The sequence below is a fragment of the Arachis duranensis genome, chromosome 2 (genome assembly GCF_000817695.3).
Source record: "Arachis duranensis cultivar V14167 chromosome 2, aradu.V14167.gnm2.J7QH, whole genome shotgun sequence".
Classification (NCBI taxonomy): Eukaryota; Viridiplantae; Streptophyta; class Magnoliopsida; order Fabales; family Fabaceae; genus Arachis; species Arachis duranensis.
Window position 1 is genome coordinate 5,671,799 of NC_029773.3, and position 20,360 is coordinate 5,692,158.

At 31.5% G+C, this 20,360-nt stretch overlaps 4 protein-coding genes across 8 annotated transcripts in view; 1 reads left to right on the plus strand and 3 right to left on the minus strand.

Moving 5' to 3' along the window:
- Positions 1-285: 285 nt before the first annotated feature.
- Positions 286-4,734, minus strand: LOC107473114 (uncharacterized calcium-binding protein At1g02270). Of its 2 annotated transcripts, none has more exons than XM_016092653.3 (11): positions 4,409-4,734; positions 3,966-4,199; positions 3,782-3,886; positions 3,498-3,603; positions 3,078-3,298; positions 2,925-3,001; positions 2,738-2,831; positions 2,526-2,654; positions 1,771-1,881; positions 1,576-1,683; positions 286-798 (listed from the first exon to the last, which is right to left on the minus strand). In XM_016092653.3, the coding sequence occupies exons 1-11, from the start codon at positions 4,409-4,411 to the stop codon at positions 553-555; spliced, it is 1,434 nt and encodes a 477-aa protein (XP_015948139.1). In that variant the 5' UTR covers positions 4,412-4,734; the 3' UTR covers positions 286-552. The 2 variants fall into 2 exon arrangements, with proteins under 2 accessions (XP_015948139.1, XP_015948140.1); XM_016092654.3 differs by having other exon boundaries at positions 2,526-2,651; positions 4,409-4,733.
- Positions 4,735-8,303: 3,569 nt separating this feature from the next.
- Positions 8,304-12,279, minus strand: LOC107473117 (uncharacterized). The gene is made up of 11 exons (XM_016092660.3): positions 11,905-12,279; positions 11,553-11,633; positions 10,877-10,972; positions 10,687-10,770; positions 10,534-10,603; positions 10,324-10,406; positions 9,863-9,942; positions 9,448-9,546; positions 9,260-9,368; positions 8,941-9,030; positions 8,304-8,792 (listed from the first exon to the last, which is right to left on the minus strand). The coding sequence occupies exons 1-11, from the start codon at positions 12,184-12,186 to the stop codon at positions 8,754-8,756; spliced, it is 1,113 nt and encodes a 370-aa protein (XP_015948146.1). The 5' UTR covers positions 12,187-12,279; the 3' UTR covers positions 8,304-8,753.
- Positions 12,280-13,175: 896 nt separating this feature from the next.
- Positions 13,176-15,645, plus strand: LOC107473118 (chlorophyll a-b binding protein 7, chloroplastic). The gene is made up of 4 exons (XM_016092661.3): positions 13,176-13,338; positions 13,902-14,128; positions 14,746-15,260; positions 15,486-15,645. The coding sequence occupies exons 1-4, from the start codon at positions 13,283-13,285 to the stop codon at positions 15,501-15,503; spliced, it is 816 nt and encodes a 271-aa protein (XP_015948147.1). The 5' UTR covers positions 13,176-13,282; the 3' UTR covers positions 15,504-15,645.
- A 98-nt stretch (positions 15,646-15,743) lies between these two features.
- The window catches only part of LOC107473115 (probable inactive purple acid phosphatase 29), a 12,853-nt gene continuing 8,236 nt past the window's right edge, over positions 15,744-20,360 (minus strand). Inside the window, exons 1-4 of one of the 4 annotated variants that reach the window (XM_016092656.3) lie at positions 17,980-18,676; positions 16,971-17,365; positions 16,416-16,878; positions 15,744-16,048 (exon numbers count right to left, since the gene is read on the minus strand). In XM_016092656.3, the coding sequence (XP_015948142.1) occupies positions 16,038-16,048; positions 16,416-16,878; positions 16,971-17,365; positions 17,980-18,313 (1,203 nt within the window). In that variant the 5' untranslated portion in view covers positions 18,314-18,676 and the 3' untranslated portion in view covers positions 15,744-16,037. Of the gene's footprint in view, positions 16,049-16,136; positions 16,879-16,970; positions 17,366-17,979; positions 18,683-20,360 lie in introns of those variants that run through there. The other 3 variants (XM_016092655.3, XM_052258026.1, XM_052258027.1) reach the window with 3 other exon arrangements.

The following is a 20,360-nucleotide window of genomic DNA, read 5'->3' on the forward strand; positions in this document are numbered from 1 at the left end:
TTTTCTCAATTTCTGTTAACTGGAGACGAAAACAAAAAGTATCTCTCAATTTGGCATGAGACAAAATAAAAATGTCTTTCAACTCAACACGAGACAAAAGTAGAAATATCTCCTGAAATTTCTTCAAAAGGGCAAAAATTAATATTCAGCAAAAAAAGACTAAAATTCAATCTCCTTTCTCTTAGCCACTAATTACTACCAACAACAACTCAATAAAATATCAATGCTAGTAGGTTTCTGTTTTTTCTTACAAAAAATTGAGACTAATAATTTGAATGGGATGAATTAGAGAAAAGAAAGGCATGCCTAGAGATTCCTTTCTTACAATTCTTACAATGCAAAAATTTTCACCGTATTGCCAGAAAAATTTGGCTTACCAAAATTTGATTACAAATTTTTCCTACCTTTTTTTTTTTCCGACTCCCCACACACAAATAATTTTTCTTAGAACTATACACTATAATATACTTCCACAACCTAAAAGTTAAAAAAGAAAAAAGAAAAAGAAAAATCTAACAAAAGCTTATATTGATACTATAAAGTATGGAGTAACTAGCTATAGTTTTGTGATCCATGACATCTCATCTTTGCTGGTGAAAACACAGCAGTGAGCCTAGCATGATCTGAAAGAGAATACTCTTCTGGCCAATGTCCTCTCTCGACTTCTCGAGGGAACAACATCGCCTTCTTCACCTTAAAGCCGATGGTTTCGTGCTCATTCGTCGCATTCACATCCTCCATGCAACCATTGAAGCTTTCCAATACAGGCTCTGGACATGTAGAGTTCCAAATCTTTTGCTGCAAAAGTCAGATATCACAGTTTTATTAACATATGGAATTAGAGATTGGATGAAGGCATCAGCTTCGGCTTAAGGTTGCGGATGAGCGAAGACATGCATAACCGAAACAAAGATGAACATAGACACGAGGAAGCGAAATGACGAGGACCGGATACTATGTAAGAAGTAATGTTCAAGGTGGATATCACAACTATGGAAGTCTGTTAACATTCATAGATTATGCACAATAAGAACTTATAGGTCAAAGATATAGAATCAATCTAACATCAAACTAAACCACACAAATCTCTACAATATTAAACTAAACCAATCAAATATATACTGAACAGGGACGACAATTTGAGCCAACTGATCTGCCCGCCCAGACCGAGACGGGTTTTTCAACCATTTACTGGATTTTGGAGCATATACCGACAATACCTGACAATAATTGTTTGGATATGGGACAGGTATGGGTAGTGGTCGCCCCGCCCCGTACTCATCCCAAACATATACACAAATGAATGATTGAGATAGATTATCGGATTTGATGAATTTAAACTTTTATAACATTGCTTAGAATTTGTAGTGTGATAACTTTAATTATATTTGGAACTTACATGATATTTTTAGTACTTTGTATTTCATTTTTATAAATCATAAGTCATAGATTATATTTCAGACAGGAAAGATCACGCTTGAAGTGAGGCAAGACAGGTATGAGTTTGGATTTGGGGCGATAAAGAAAACACCTGCAGGTAATGGGACATGTAATTAACGTAGATATGTGAAATACCTTGAATTCCTCGAAGTCGATGACCCCATTTCCATCAACATCTGCTTGATTCCATAGATCTTGGAACTGCTGAATGCATAATCCATTAGGCACATCAACTAATTTTACCTGAAAAACAGTTGCAACATATAAATGATTAAGTTCACTGCCTCATATCTATGTCATTATCATATATTAGCAGATTGTGAAGTATACCTGCCGCAATGCTTCATGGAAACTAAGATATGTCACAGCATCGGCACAATTGTCGCCCTTCAGAAATGTAAATGCACCGTCTTCAGACAGCGAAGCTTTTCGTAGCTGGTACTGAAATCAAATCCCCGAAGGAAAAAGGTCATATTCAGAGCCACAAGGATAATACACATTTGAGCCACAAGGATTCATTAATTTTTTACAACAATGGGAGTCCTATGATTATGAATCTATGACAAATCAAAAGGATAGTATAATATATGTCTGTCAGATATGTGTTGGAGAGGTGTGTTTGTTTCATCTTGAGGAAAAAGTAATTTTTTTTATTCCCACAGTATCCCCGACTCGACAAGCTTAAGGACTAATCTGTCAATAGATTGTTGCATACACAAGATGAGATTCAAATCCCACACTTGCCTAAGCAAACGAGTGAACTAACCACTCAACTAACCCGAGTTGGTTTGGACAAAATAACTTTTAAACTAAAATCTTCTATATAATTAAAAAGCTGAAAATCAATTTTTCTGAAAAGCTACTACTTTTCAGCTTCTACAAAACAAAAGCTGAGAAATGTTTTGTTTTGTTCTTTTCAAATCCTAATTGTTCAAAACAATTTATCCAAATATGTGAATATTGATTTTTTGTTTTCAATGAAGGAAGTAATTTCTGACAAGATAAGCCGAAAACACACCCTTTAAGTCTCTAAGTTCATCAGCAAATTTTACAAATCAACCTATAAGCAGCATAGTATTACTCACCTTGAGTATGCTAAAAACAGCTTCGGCCCAACTTGTCTTCAAAGGTTTCCGTGGTTGGTTCGGATTGCAAAGCCAAATGAAGTCGACACCGCAGATATTTCCTCTATGATTTCGGTGACTAACCCACTGCTGGATTAACAAGACAATAAAAAAACATGAAAACAAAAATCTAAAACAAAGCTTAAGAATTTATGAACTAGTAAGATATTAACCTTGTGGGAATCTGCATAACTGTCATATGATGAAACAAACCCTTGTGACCTAAGAAACTTGTATACATGCCCTTTCTTACTTCCATTCCAGTCACTGCATTAGATTGAACATTGAAGTTCACACTATTAGGAAACCTGATTCTGTTAAGCATACCAACATTGCAGCAAAATCGAACAATAAACTCACCCGCAGAGTATAATAGGCATCGGTTTCAGCTTGTTTTCTTTTTGAAACAATTCCACTTGCTCCAAAATTTGGTGAACCTACAAAAACAGTGAAAGCTAAGATAAGATTGAAAACAAAATTCATATGTGAATCAGAAGAAAAACATGGACATACCTGATGCAATCTCACTATACATAGACTTGAATTGTGAGGAAATAACAGGTGTGTGTTCACAATAAGAAACTCTTGGTGAAGACTTCCCATTTGGTTTTGCGAAACAGGGGCAATAGACTGAACGTGTAACAACTGAGCAACACGATCACCGAAATCGTTTAAAAACAACTCCCGATAATTCACAACATGTAAATATTTTTTGTGTATAGCAGTAAGAAGACCTGCATAAAGTATAGTAGATATGAGTTTTGAGCTACAGAGTAACAGATTTACTTGGAGAAACTTATACTTTAGATTATGACAAAAATCGGAAAACCTCAAACGCATGGAACATCGGTACTTAGTACTAACTACTAGTATGCTAGCAATCCAAATATCTAAGCAAGATGGACCATGAATTTCATTTTCACACACACTTACCATCTCCGCGGTTGTTGGTTCGAGCAAGCTTGAAGAGATGGTAACCAGCATCCCCTAGTTTCTCCTCATACATATGAACAAGTTCTTCATTTCCAACCCAAAATTCCTACAAATGAAACAAGGATCATAAGTCACACACACAACACTCAAGGATATCTAAATTATTGGATTAATCCTAAAACCACAAAATTGACCAGAAATCACATCTTGACTCAAACATATACTAATACTACTCATACTTAAAATTCCTACACTTTCTACCAAGAAAAGAGAGAAATTGCTACCTGAAGGCACATTATGGAAGATGATTCAGCAAGCAAGGAATTCAGAATACATTCATTCCTGGACAACCAGGAGTACCTGAACTCACTTTCCCTGAGGCTTTGGTTCTGTTAAAAAACATACAAATTAAGACACAAGTGATTGCATAAATGTTAAAAACTAAGGGAAAATAGCACAAGACAAGACCTTTGGATCAATCCTTTTGTAAATAGGAGCCAAGATATTGAAAGTGGTGAATGAAACACATGAAGGACCCCTTTCCACCTCCACCATTGATGATGAACAACACTCACTGTCACTGTTATTACTAACAATGGAAAGATCTCCATCACTGTTATCACCACCGCTCATAACATTATAAGAAGAACCCTTCCCTTTTCTCAAGTTGAGCTTAGCAACACTAGAACCTGCAGCTACTACCTGAAATTCCAAGCATAAACCAACATCAAAATCCCCTTCTTTTATTTTCTCCAAATCCATAACAAAACCACCCCAAAATCAAATTTGAGCTGAAAACAAAACACCCACATGAGCAAAAACAAAACTTGTTCAAGTTTTGAACATAAAAACCAAGACCCAAATGAGCAAAAAACCGAACTTTTTAGGTACAAAAGCGAGAAATCACTTACCATTTTCAAAATCCTAGCCACTGTCCAAAAGGGGTACTAAGAAAAGAAGGTTCTGGAAAAAATAGAAGCAAAGTTTTGTGCTTTCTGTAAGAAGCTGAAATGGGTCACTAATAATAGCAGCGTTTGAATAAATGAAGCTTTGAAAAGCAAATATAATTGAAGCTCCTTTTTAAGCCTTCTTTTGTCGTTAACGTTGTTCCATTCGTTGTATGAGTAGTATATATAGAGAAAGAGAGAGCTTTTGTCCTGGATTCGTTGTTAGATGACTGTTTATGGAAGAGAGAGAGAGAGAGAGAGAGGTGCGATGCTGTTTCCGTGAAATTGGAATCTTATTTTTATTCTTTTTCTTTTATTATGTTTTCTAATTTTTGTTTCATTTTTTTTTAATTATCAATGAAGGACACTTTATGAAGCAACTAGCATTACTGCATTATCAGCAAGGCAACTGGGCAACACGCCTATGCAAATAGACATTTATTTATTTATTATTTAATTTTGATCTATAGTATATCTATGACTAATAATTTTGTTATGTCATTCATTATATTGTGCATTATTATATTATGGAGAAATAATTAAATATGTAGTTTTATGAATGGTATTGGTTGACTCAACCAGTGTGTCTTTTTTTTTTCTAATTTACAATAATTCATAGATACCGTAACTCTAAATTAATTAGCCTTCCCACTAAGGTAAACTTTAGAATAATATTAATCATTTAAATTAGTCCCTAAATTTGAATATTTTTAGTTTTTAATAAATTTATATTTTTTAGTAGTTTTCAAAAGAATTTATTGGATATATTGGCTTATTTATTATTTTAATCAAATTTTTAGTATTAAAATAATTCATGTAGTGGTAAATTTACCATAGAAAAGTATTTAAATTATTCTTTCTATTTTAGAATGGAATAAGCTTTCCCAATTGGTTGAGTTAGGTTAGCAATATTTTAATCTGAATATTTTTTAACATCATCAAATTGTGGGTGAAGTGATGCCCTAGCAGAAAGAAGAATGTGAATGGAATTTATTCCTTTCTTCTTCTCTTTGTTTGCCTTGGAAGTTCAGAGAAATCAATCATCATCTTCCTATGAAAAAGAAAGGAATAAACTAGTAAAATTTTTTGGTCATAGTAATTTACCAAAGAATTATTGTTATTATTTTTTACTGTTTCATTGATTATTTATTTATTTTTTTATTATTTATAGTATTTCTCAATTCGATCGAGCAAGATTAATTTATTATAAATCTGAATTTTATTTAAGAATTTATTATTAATTAATAAATTATTACATGCATAAAACAGAATTTAAATCTCGATACTTATTTAAGTGGACGAATTAGTCGGTGTTACTTATTTTCTACAACACCAATTCCTCCAAAAAGAAGAATTTTTAAAAATGAGACTGATGATCCAAGTAACCTTTATAAAAAAAAAATTACATATTAAACTTAGTAAATAATCAGTGCCAAACCTAAAGTACGTATATTCAATTTGATACCTTTTTTGTTTGGTTAATGCCAATAAGGAATCTATAAATCTTTGCGAAATATTCAAATATCTAATTAGTAGTTTGTTCTTGCAAAAATAATAAAATGTTATATACATACAAAAAATTAACTATTAAATCAATTATTATATTTTTATATAAAATTATATCTATTATATTATATATTTTTAATGTATATATTTATATCATAATATATATTTTATATAAATAATTAATTTAATAACTAATTTTTTGAGTTTACATAACGTAATCTTGAAAAATAATATTTTCACTAATCCATGCTTAATAGGATACTGATTTGGACCTATTATAATGTTTGCACTTTTATAATATTATTATTCATCCAAATTTTGGAATAATTTTGAGAAAACAAATTGATCCTTTTTTTGTACGAAAGGTATTATATTATTATGACTATTATTATTATTAAAATAATACTGTGGTTTTCATAGCAGGCCGGTTACAAAATATAACATTGACATCATATAAAAAATCAACCTTCCTAAAAGAGAAAAGTTTCTGCTATTGTTGTGATTGTTTAGTAATACTTTATCGTTATCCAGTTTTCATTAATATAGTTTTATTCAAGAGTCAAATGGTTATTTATACCTCCCTCCTTCAATTCCTCTTTTCCTTTTTTCCTTTAATTTCTTTTTTTTTTTTCAAATAATGATTGCTTCATCCCCCTATTTTATTAATATCTAAATGGACACGGAATGCAAATTTTTGTGGTTAACCAAAGTTTAGGAAAGAAATGCAAATTATACATGTCGGTGTCCCTTTTCCTTATGATTTTAAAATCACCTCCATGCATATAAGATAAACAAACAATTTGAAATGGAGTGATTAATTTATTCATCTGCTTAAATAAGTATTTGAAGTTTGAATTTTATTTTATGTATATATTATATAGTAATTTATTGACTAACAATAAATTTTTAAATAGAATTCAGATCTATAATAAATTAATTCTTAGTCTATCAGATTAAAAAAGACGGTAGACAAAAAAAAAATATAAAACATTACAAGTGTACACCATGACAGCATCCACTTGCCTAAAAATAAAAATGACTAATAAATAAGTCATATAGGAAATAAAACGAAAAATGGAATGAGATATATTATATGTGATGGAAGATTAACGTTATATATGCATATTAATATCAAGTATAATACACATACAAACTCACTTTTTTTTCACAATAAAAAATTTTATTGAAAGTAAGTCGGCACCTCACTTAATGATACAAAATAGAATAAATATATGAATTAATTTTTAATTAATCAATATTAACCCTTTTTCATTATAAAATTGATTTTCTAGCCTTATTTTTTAGAAGATTTAGAATTAGAAGTTAGAATTTAAAAATTTATAATTTAAAAGTTAAGATAAATTAAAAAAAATAACTGATGTTAACAAGAAAAAATAACTCTCTAATTAAATCCTTAATAATAAATAGGTGATTAACACTATACTTAACGTATATGCTAACACAAGTCTTTTTGGTGGAACAAATTAAATCTAGCTTTTGGTGTTTAAGGAAAGATGACTTTATCTTGGTTTTTGTTTCTGGTCTTTATCTTTTACTCATTGAGACAGTAATTTCTCACTTCTTAGAGTTGTGAATTATGACCATGTTTTATTAAAATTAAAATTATATTATAAAAGAAGGGGAAAAAAAAAGATAAGGAACACATGGTAGACAATGGACCACATTAAGTGATAATTGATGATAAATTTGGCAGCGTGGGGTATGGTATATGTTAAGGATAAGTATCCAATTCACCTTTTGATTAATGGAAAGGCCAATATCAAAGAAAAGAGGAAACAATTTCATCTGCAACATTTATTTTTCTTCCCAACTGTTCAAAATGACCAAAAGACAATAACGCCTCAACAATCTAAAGTTATAGTCTTAGAATTAGAATTATTTTTTTAATAAATAATTGTTTTCATGCTTCCACTCTGTCATAGTTTCATTCACGATCTCAAAAATAGATAGCATTAAAAAAAGAGGAATAAAACTAGATGATAAACTTATTCATAGAAAAACATAATATTAAAAATTAAGAACCAAACAAACCCTAGATATTTTTGAAAATATTGGTGAAGCACAATTTGATTGATATTAGAGCGGTTGAACCGTGTGGACCTAACTAAAGACAGATCACAGAAGTTGTATCAAGAGTTTGACAAGATCACAGCTTGTTTCATCCATCATATGGCTAATCTCTTTCCATGGATAAGACCTAATATTAATAGCAATTACAATAATATATATAAAAAAGATTATTAAAGTTTGGAACACCTCCCAGAATCATCTTAGAAATTCAAACACTATAAAATAGTAACACTACTACTACTTCTTCTACTACTAATAATAATAATAAATATAATAAATTCAATTCCATAATATTTGAATAACAATTCTTGCTTGTCATTTCTAGATTGGTATGTTACATTCATATCCCTGATGAAGCCATAAAGTACAGATGGTACAGCTCATTTGGAATCAATTATCTAAATTTGCCTAAGCTTTTATAAAATTGTTGCACATGAATAAAAGCAATGGTGCTCAAGAAAATCAATATGGTAGAAGCAAACAATTTCCAAGTTAAGAAACTATATTTAAATTGTGAGAACTAACAATGGACATAAGGTCAAAACTGAGCACTGGTATACAGAGATTTGAGGAATTTAGACCCCAAAAGCAAGGGGGGAAATACATGAAAAACCATGCTGACAGATTGCCACAACTTCAAGATAAGCAACGATCTTTGTCAGATAAAACCTACTCCAAAAGAAATAACTTCCAAAATGCAACTCTCCATGAACTATAGGAAAAACCTCCTCCGACTTGTATCCATTTCCGGCTAAAAGTGAGGTAAAAGAAGAACAAGGACAGATAGAAAACAGAAACAGAAACAAAAAAACAGCAGTGTTAAGAAGACAGTAGAAATGATTAGCAAAGTCATATAAGGAATTGAAACAGCAATAAGGCTTGATTAACAAGTAAATTACCTTATGAACCCACTCATATTCTCCTCCCTTGGAGTCAAATGTTCCATGCTGCAGGCTGATCAATTTCAATGTGAAACGAGGGCCACATTCCTGCATTTTCAAAGAATTCATTAGAGACAGGTTTGGAGGCCTCAAACAGTAACAATGCTCGAATGAATAATTAGCTAAAATGCTGAACACTAAGAAGTATAAGAAACATTAGGGCCAAAATGAAGGTAAATGCAAAACATCAGAGCCATGTTTAACATAAATACCAAATAGTCAACAAGTAGAGTTTTAGTGGTAAATGAAAAGCAAATAGCAAAGAGCTGACACGAACCTGAAGACGAGCTATTGTTTTGTGATCAGGAACTTTCTCATTTGTCCCCTTTTCGTCCTTTTTACCTTTAGTATCAGTCTTTTTAATTTCTTTGGTTTCAAAGATATACCTTAACAACAGGAAATGAAATCATTAATAGTGTAAAAAGTAGACAATATTAGTAGCTTGTAAGTCAAAGGGATATATACCGATGATGTCGGAAGAATATGAAGTCTCTCTGATTGTGGAACGTAACCACTCGTCGGCCTTTAAATTCTGGTTCTTGTGGGAAAAGTGACTGTATCAATCTATTTAAAAGGAGGAAAAATCATTAAATAAGGAGATTTAAAAGATGGGTAAAAGATTACACAAAGTATTGCTACACAAACAGACAAGGATCTAGAGAAAATATTGATAATTTGGAGAATAGGAAAGGTAGCCTTGTGATTGTTTGCACCCTTTTCAAAATAATTCTTAAAAAATAACACTCACAAGTACAACATCATTTCAATTATACATACATCTGAATATACCAGAATTTAGAATGAAGCACATCCAGTAACATATAAATGTTAAACAACAAATGAAACATATAAGAAACTAAGCATAAGAGTAAAGACTGACCTTGCAACTCGATGCCCCAAACGCGTTGTGAAGTTATTGAACACAAGCTCAGGCTTGTGACTGGTTGGATTTCCATGATTCTGAAAGGGAAAATATAATACAATCAACAACAGAAGTTGGATACTTCATTGCCTACTTACCTTTGACATAACATGCCACACTTAACATCAATAGAAATGGATTCATCTACCAATATTTCCTATTAACAAAGGCCGATATATGTATACACTTACGGAACTTAAAGTAATTGTTTCTTGTATATGAATGCAAATACAAAAAGGAACCCAACCAAAATATGTTAGAATGGCTAACACCTCTTGACTTGAGGCACCGCATCATAAAACATTTTCTTTTTCCACCCACGATTTTGCGCATGAATTTTGTAGTCATACTGAAAAATATGCAGACCAATTCCATAGACCCATACAAATTATCATGTTTATGAAGAACAAATATCATACCTTTATATCCTTGCGCAAAACAAGCTTTGAAAGCTTGAAGTGAGCAGTAGGTCCATCAGGCAATCCAATGATTAAGAGAGCATCTGCAAATCAATGTAGTGAGGAATTAAAATGTTGTATAGGCATCACACTGAAATCTAAAGGAAAAGGCATAAGTACCCTACAAATAACATTGTGAAAACATTAAACTTATCTAGGACCTGAACCTACCTGGCTCACGGCGATTGGTGTGAACAACCACCATAGAAGTGAAGTCCTTTTTCTTCGCATATTCTACAATCTGACATTCACATCAAAATTAGAAAGAAGATTCAAATGGACTCTCCATATTAAACACCTACATAGAGAACAGACGCCCATTACCTTTTTTAAATCATAGGTTCCTCTCTTGAAGTAATGTGCATTTGGTATAACAGAAAGCAATTCTGATATAAAAGCAGGTCCCCTCTGCAGATTAAGTTATTTTCAACCAAAAGATGCAAACATGTAAGAAACAAGGCAAAGGAAGTAAAAAGGCATAATGGACAAAAGCAATACCATGTAGCAGACCTACCGAAGAATTGAAACGGCATGTGGTGATTAATATCTTTGGGGTTTGCTGCTGGCTCAAAATTTTGCTGAACTCATCAGCATCATTTCCTGCAAATAACTGCAAAAAATACAAAAAAAAAATCAAATAAAGCATTTTTTAAACAAACAGTTAAAATCATATCAGTTGCAATTCAACATGCAAAATAAAAAAAAGGAAATTAAAACTAAACATGATTAAAAATTATGAATATCATCTGATTAGTAAATCACAATGATGCATATTCCTCTGTAGAAAAAAAGGTGAAATTACCACCAGAAGTAATTCTACCATCAACTTAACTAAAGATATAATACCAATTACCCACATTTATACACATGTTTGAACTTTGAATCAAATCTTATTCTAGAGTCTAAGTACAACAAAAACTAAAACCTTAATTCTAACAAGAACTAACTCAAAATGTACAACTAAGCATGTCAACTAAACAACTACATTGTGTGCGCAGTGTCATAAACCATATCTGTAAAGAAAATATACGCCAACTTCTTTCTTAACAGCTTTCTATATGCTTTTTCTTATTTTCCCTCCTAGGAGCTAGCAGACTACTCAAAAGCAGAACATAGAAAAGAAAGGCTCAAATTAATCAACTTTGAAGTGAAAAAAATGGGATCAAGGGAGACAGTGTAAAAAGAAAAACCTCTTCATCGTCGGGCATGCAAACAGTTTCGTCGAATTCCCTGGTGTTCTCGATGGTGCGTGGAACCTTCTTCTCTGGAGGCTGCACCCGTTCAAAACAAACAATGAAGCAATTCAACTCCGGTGAATTAAGATAAACATTCAAAACATATCACAATCACAAGCTTAGACAACATTTTAATTTAAAAAAAAAACTAAAAATAGTGATCTTTATTTTTAACTGCAACAAAATCAGGATATTTTAGCATAAAAATCACATTTTTTATCCTAATCACCAATCCAAAAATTCCAATAACAAATGCAATTATTCTCTTGAAAAAAAAAACATTAATACAATTGAATCAAAGTAGAACCTCTTCGCCGAGCTCAAGAGCTCTTTTCTCAGCGGCTTGGCGTTCCTTGAGCTTGTTGCGCTTCTCAAGCTTCTTCTGGCGTTTGAGCTTGGCATGGATCTCAGATCTCTTCTCCTTGTTCTTTATCATCGAAGGAAGTATCTCCTTCTTCTTCGATTTCTGCTTAATCGAATTGGAATCGGAGGAAGCAGAAGCTCCTTGCTTCTTTGGTGGCGGTGAATCTCTCTCATCATCTTCGTCACTATCGGAACCCTTGCTCCTCTTCTTCCTTTTCGCACCCATTCTTCTTCTTGTAGTTGGTAGCTGAAACTGAAGCTGGAGCTGAAGTGGAAGAAAATTGAAGGGGGTTTTGGTGGTTAGGGTTTTTGAAAAATGAATAGGGCAACGAAGATCAGAATTAGCATAAATTACTGGAACGACGTCGTTAGTATCTTTCACTGTATTTTTTTTTTCGTAATAACTTTTGGGCTCAACTAAATCCGATTTCGTTACAGTGGCCCAAACCGGCCCATTTAAATTTGATGCCTTTTTTCCATGTCAAAAAATGCTAGTTTTTTTTAATTAAAAAACAAAGAAACGTTTGCTTCTACAATAGCACAATGACACAATCTACATACTTTATATTTTACAAAGGTTTCTAGTTAGATTTGTCTTTATAATTTTTTTTATTATAGTTATTTCGGTTCAATTAAGAGATAACAAAAATCAGCTAATAATTAACCAAAAAATAATTACCGATTATACATTCAAAATTTTATGCTAGCCAGTTACCAGAGAATTTTTGTTATTTTCTCATATATATCATATTTAATTACCCTAGATACTTATAATTTTACACATTTTTAAATTATGTTGCTGTAAATTTAAAAGTTTGTATTAAAACAATTTTACATTACAAAAAAAATTAATCAAGTATTTATAGCTCAAATATTTCCAATCAACCTCAAACTTTTTAGAGATTCTGTGATTAAGTATTTAAGTCTTCTAATGTGGAAAAATCTTGAAACTTGATGAAATTGCATGTGAAGTGAGTTAAGTCAACGTGGTCTTATTCTTTCTTTTTTCATTTTAATTTAATTTAAGAGACCTATATTGTCCCACAAATTGATTATTGATCTTTGATCCATTATTTTGTGTTGCCACAGAATTTTGTCTCAGATTCTCAAATGTGAGCCACTAGATTCTGATTTTTTTTCCCATGTAAATCTATCCAATTGGATTCTACATGCCACGTGGCAACACAGCATCTAATTTATAGTTCCCATACCTATCCATTGAGATAAGAAAATCTTGCATATAGTAACCAAAAATAATTACAATAATAATTGCATTTTCCTTTTCTTTTCATCACTCATCAACTAAGCTGAGTTCCTCAGCCATGGCTTCTGCTTGTGCTTCCTCTGCCATTGCAGCTGTTGCCATCTCTTCCCCAAGGCAAGTTCCACCACATCTCTTGTTCATCATGTTCTTATATTTTATTTTATTTTATTTTTTTCTTACAAGAATAACTATCACATTGCTTAATAAAATTTGTTACATGAAAAGTTTAATGTATTAGATACTATGACTTTTTCATACACCAATCTTATCAATTTCACATGTATTTTTGAACGGAAAGAGCATCTACATGAGTCAAATTAGTTGGAACATAATCATATTTTGTGTATTATTGGTTAATAGTATGTGAAAAAATGTGTCATGCACCAAATGAAAGGCATAAATTAGGTTAAATTCTATCTTTATTCAAAAGAACAAGTAATAAGAATTAAATTCTAAACTTTTTTGTTGCAGAAATTCTGACACAAATAATTATATGTGAAAACTCAAGTGGTTAAATAATTATCATCTTCACAAAATGTTAACTGCACCTTAGTTTCCACCATAATTGTATATCTAACTATGATTTGACACTCGTATAAAGTATATGTTAGAATACGAAATTACATATATAGAATATACATAGCTGATTTGGTGATTGATTCTTTTTGTGTATGCAGTTCTCAGAAGAATGGATCACAGTTGGGAACCACAAAAGCTTCATTTCTTAGTGGAAGGAAGCTGAAGTTGAACAACTTCACAGCACCAACTACTGGAGCTAGATCCAGCACCACAGTGTGTGTAGCAGCTGATCCTGATAGGCCCCTTTGGTTCCCCGGCAGCACTCCTCCGCCTTGGCTCGATGGCAGTCTCCCCGGAGACTTTGGATTTGATCCTCTAGGACTTGGTAACTGTGAATCAATTTGCAGATTTTAATTCGAATGCGTTTGATTCAACTTTATTTACACTGTCTAACTTCTATTTCAAAATAATTGTCGAGTTAGATAAAGTAGAATACTAAAAAATCGAATCTATTGTCGAGATACATTGATTTTTTGATATGTTTAGATATATTGATATTTTATTGTTCTAGTTTGTCAACTTGATATATATTTTGAATCAGAATTTGTAGTTTTCACACTGAAAATCTACTCTTTGTTTTCACTTTTACTCATGGTTTGATACTAAATTGATATTAAGGTATGAAGTTTGATGTGTGATTTTTGTTAAGAATGTTGAGATTAACAGAAATTTAATTAGCATCCTTAGAAGTATCTATTAGAATATTTAGACCAAGTTTATGTTTATTTCATCAAATTCTCAAATCAAATGATGTCATCTGAACATTTTTCTTAAGATGAATGTACACTTCTAAATTATTCATCTTAAGGAAGATCCTTAAAATGAACTTGATACAAGTATTTTTATCAAATTCGAGAGTTCACCTAAACTCGTGGAGCTAAGGTTAACTCGAATTGTAGAACTCGACTCGTAAACTCATAAGAGCTAGTTGTGATTCAACAGGATCTGACCCAGAGAGCCTAAGATGGAATGTTCAAGCAGAGCTTGTGCACTGCAGATGGGCTATGTTAGGCGCCGCCGGCATCTTCATCCCGGAATTCCTAACTAAGATTGGGATCCTAAACACACCTTCATGGTATACTGCTGGGGAGCAAGAGTACTTCACAGACACCACCACACTCTTCATAGTTGAGCTCATCTTCATCGGCTGGGCCGAGGGACGAAGATGGGCTGATATCATCAAGCCAGGCTGTGTTAACACTGACCCTATCTTCCCTAACAACAAGCTCACCGGAACTGATGTAGGGTATCCCGGTGGCCTATGGTTTGACCCTCTCGGATGGGGTAGCGGTTCACCTGAGAAGATCAAGGAGTTGAGAACAAAGGAGATCAAGAATGGAAGGTTGGCCATGTTGGCTGTTATGGGAGCATGGTTCCAGCACATTTACACCGGCACCGGCCCTATCGACAACCTCTTTGCACACCTTGCTGATCCTGGCCATGCTACTGTTTTCGCCGTAAGTTGAACCAATCAAGAAATTCTTGTATAGATACAAGTCTAGTTTGTCATATTTAGACATGTTCATGGTAAACATGTCTAAATATGACGTGTGAACATGTCTGAATATAACGTATTAGATTTGTATCTATATAAGATTTTTTTTAGATTGAATAATTTGACTTTCAATTTACAATTATGTTTTTGTTTTTGCTGATCTTATTTATGTTTTACTATTTTTCAGGCTTTCACTCCCAAGTGAGAATGTTAAGGACAATTGTGAGTGAGATTGTGCAAGCCTGTAATGAGAAACATTGATGAAACATGGTTTTGTAACTAATGTGGCTACTTCTATATCAATGTTATGCACAGATTGATAATTGAATGTACAAATTCTTATTTTAGATTCAAGAAGTAACCACAATTTTTGCATAGATTATAGGACTGCAATTATATCCTAAGTTATTATTCACCACTAAAGAATATAGCATACGCTCACACATGAAAATGCTTTTGCTCTATTATTTGCAAAGTATATTGTGGTCCCAAAAAAATATAAAACAAAAAATAAAATTAACATTTTTTCATTTACTATAGCTTAAGAGAAAAAAATTAACTGCTAGATAGCATCAAAATTGATGAATCATGCCCATCTTAACAAGTACAACAATATAATTTATAGCATCTTATAACAAACTCCAAAGTAAATCATCTTCATGTCATGTATGTGCATACTATCACTTGTCTGCATCACTTTTTAAATTCCCAAAGTTCCCCACTATTTTGTTTTTCTCACCTATGGTTTTCCTGCAATGAAATCCAAAAAAGAACAACATAGAGCACATTAATTTTTTTAGTAATAAGAACATGATGAACCTCTAGCCACAGATTTTTCACATGACAAGAACATAATACAAAAACCATAGGTAGTTCATAATTATGCAATAAGCATTGTTCTAAAATCACATAATAATTTAGCACTGCTTACCTAATTTCCTTCAGAGGACTTTAGTTTACAAATTACAACAGAATAATTTTCCATATCCCACTTTCCCCCTTTTCTTAAAGTAACGACATGATGATTTTTCATTTGCAATATGCTAAGAAAATTTAGTAACATAATTTAGTAACAAGAAAGCCAAAAGATTACTGCAAGTATTCCAGGATATCTTACTTCCAAAGCTCTTGCTCCAAAGGACTTGTCCATCAATTTGAGTAAAATTTTGATCGTCGAGGCGTTTCCAGGTATTTATTGACTTGACATCTCCCCAAGCTCCTTCCGGCGTCTTCTCCAAGCGAGCTACCACCACTCTTGATCTCCTAGACCATCCAGCCTTTCCATATGCATGGTATCCGAATCCTCCGGCATAACATAGGTTTATGCCGGTTAACTTACCACAGAAGTCATTGAGGTGATCATGGCCGGTGAAAACTGCCTTCACATCTCCAGCTTGGACTAATGTCGCGAAGAAGCCGGAATTCACCTTAGCAGAACTAATGCCATTGCCATCCGGTTCAAGTTTGACACCTGTGAAGTTTGATTTGTCAAAACTAGCATACTCAGGCAATGGTATATGAAAGTATGCAAGACCAGGAGCAGAGTTTTTCTGAGGCATTGGTCCACTTTTGTATGCTTTCTGCACAAGTAACAAATAATCTGTGTTTAATCTTTTTCTGTTCTCAGTATTCAATCTTTCTCTGTTATCAAAACCAAACAATAGAACAGTACCTGGAGCTTTTGGGATGTTTGTTGGAACCAGAGTTGCTGTGATGGCTTGATCCAATCATAAAAAGAAATTGAAGGATCCTTATAATAATCTCCACTATCAATGAAGTAAAGATTGAGCACTGATTTGTTTTCAAAATCAGTGCCTTCAACTCCTCCAACTTCTAAGTTATAGTTTCCAAAACCATCAATGGTGTGAACATCTGAAGGGTTGAGTTGAGACAATGTGTTCTTCATACCAACAATGTATTTCATCACTCCTTCCCTATGCAGGGATCCTTCTTGGTCATGATTTCCCAAAACAGCTACCCAAGGAATGTTTGATGCAATTGCAGGAGCAAATGCAGCATCCATTGATTTCGCCGAATTCGAGGAATCAGCACCAAAGATATTATCACCTGCCGCATCACAATAAAAATTTGCACCTTAAGTTATCTTATACTATCTTTGTTTTGTTGTATCCAAGGCAGAGAAAATCGAAATTTCACGTAATACCAAAAAAGTAAATTAAATACATCAGCCGACTCGTTTAAAATCATAATATCGGAAGATGTTTAAGAAGAAAATTGAGATTTTAGTTACTATGATTGTATCTATCACTATTATTTTTCCATTCATTGTCATTGTATCAATGTATTTAAATACAAATTATAACTTGTTTACCCAAACAAACAAAGATTAGAATTAGAAGAAAAAGTAAATTAAAAACTAAAAACTAATATGTATATACACACTCCATGATCTTTGTCTCTGATTAGTAAATGTTGGGGTGTGAACTATTTTTTTACCAAACTAGAAACCTTAAATCAATATGTTCTTTAAAAGTCTTTTAACAAATCCATTCAAATTTTGAGCCGATTTGGGTTAAAATGAAAAGTTACTCAAAAACACACTGAAAAAGTGAAAGTTAAACAACAGTAAGATATCTATAAAAATTAGAAAGAAATGACATGAAAAGGTAAACATATAACAAGAACTGAATAGTGAACACTATATATATAGTATACAATACCAGTGAAGACAATGAGATTAGGCTTCTCAGCAAGGATCATTCTTTGAACAAAAGAAGTGGTGTTGAGATCAGAACAAGAACCATTCTGTGAAGGTAACACATTCAAGCAGAGTGTGGACTTTCCATTAGCATAGTGCATATCTGCAACCTGAAGAATCTTGAATTCTCCATTTTTGTCAAACCTCAGCTTCTTCTGGCTCTGAGGGTTTTCATGTTTTTCCCCAAACACACAAATAGGACTAAAACTGAACAATAAGGCCACCAAAACCAGAACCATGAAGCCAAACCCCATCTCAATATTGGTGCCAAAAACACTTCTTTTACTCAAAACCATCACTATTTTGGTGATTTGAGTCCCCAACAGAATTCAAAATCTGAACTTTTCACCTGCTACTATGGATGATTGGATGCTGAATTATAAACAGATACACACATATAGAGAGAACAAAAGAGTATTCAGAAAACTCTTCAGCTACTATCCTTTTTTTTTTTGGGTTAATAAATGATGATGATTGAGTCAAATTTCATTGCTTTGTTCTCTAGGAATAAGGATGAGGACAAAGCATAGTGCTAAAAACTTTGGGGTGTCTTTATCTTGGGATGATATTTATAGATAAGTAGTTGAAAGTTGACAGGTATGTGTAATAAATTGAATGAATGATTGTTTTTCTAAAAAGCCATTAAATTCTCTGCCACAAACCAAAGGATATGATAACATTTATAGATGAACATTCATAGTTACATACACATCATTGGAATTTCAAGTTTCCTTAGAAATGGATCCGAATATCTCAATTCCAAGAGAGGAAAAAAAAAATGAAAATCACACTATGAAAGGAAACTTTGAAAGTATGATGTTTTGTATGGACACTTGGCAATGATGTCTTTAAAGTATCTCACACGCTCTCATTTTATAATAATAATAATAATAATAATAATAATAATAATATTCAACTACCTCCGCAAGTATATGGAATTATGGATCCTCTGAGTCTTCTCAACCATTGATTTGTGCTATGTTTTCTTAGAAGAACTTGATGTAATTTAATACATCTAATGATATTCACCTACCTCCTCCATATCTACATACTTCTAAATATTTATTAAATAAAAAGAAGGATACCCTAGTTTGTAACCTAGAGCATATTTAATATTATTAAAAATATATTTAAAATTACTTAAATTTATGTATAATATTTACAAAATATATTTAAAAAATTATTAGAAATATTCTTAAAACATGTATTCAATATATTTTAAGAATCTTAAAATATATTGAATACACTTAATAGTTAGTACTATTTTCTATAGGCCAGACATAATTCATTCATTGTTTGGCTCCCAACTTGGAATCAAGGAGTTCACTTACATTATATACATTATAGGAAGAGTTTTAAGTATATTAGAAATATCGGTGTTCCAGTTATTTTAATTGTTGATCTGAATTATAAAAAATATATATAATATATATTAATTGAAATCAACGATTAAAATAATTGGAACACTGGTATACTTGAAATTTTTTCTACATTATATTACCCTATATTAGAATATACAAGAAGGACATGTATACAAACATGATATATAAATATGTTTAAAATTATTTATAAGTGATATGCATGCATCTATTTTAATTATTAATTTTTTATTCAATTATTTTAATTAATTATTATTTAAGATTTAACTTTGTAAATAATTAATTTAATTTTTTTAGTGATCCTTTTCATATATCAAATTAGGAAAAAAATGTAGGAATACATTACATATATTTTTATGAAGAAAGCTATTACTAGTAAACTTTTGAATAGTGAATCTCTAAAATATAAAAATATCAATAATCAAAATTCAATTAAATAAATGAGTAAAACAATGTTAGTATTATTTTATCAATAAACTGAAATTAACATAGGCAAGTTTAATAAAAAATTGCTATTTTTTTTTTCCATCACTTCCAATTCGTTTATGATTAATTTCATATAATCCATTTTTATTTTTTAAATTAATGATCTAAATTGTTAGAGTATAATTAGAAATGAAGTTCTATGCTGGAATTGGTTTTGGTGGCTAAAAGTGGCATAAATTTGACCAACAAATAAAATATTGACATATGATAAGAAAATTAAATCAAAAATCAAAATAATTTTCTCTCTCCTATAATTTTTTATGATTATTTTTATCAAAATAATTTCTTATAATTATTTTCATAATTATAAAAAATAATTTAAAAAAATAATACCAAAATAGTTTTATAATTATATTTATAATTACTATTTTATTATTATTTTATTTTTAAAAAATAATTTTTATAATTATTTTTACTAAAATAATTTTTATAATTATTTTTATTATTATTATTTTTAATAATTTCTAAAAATAACATC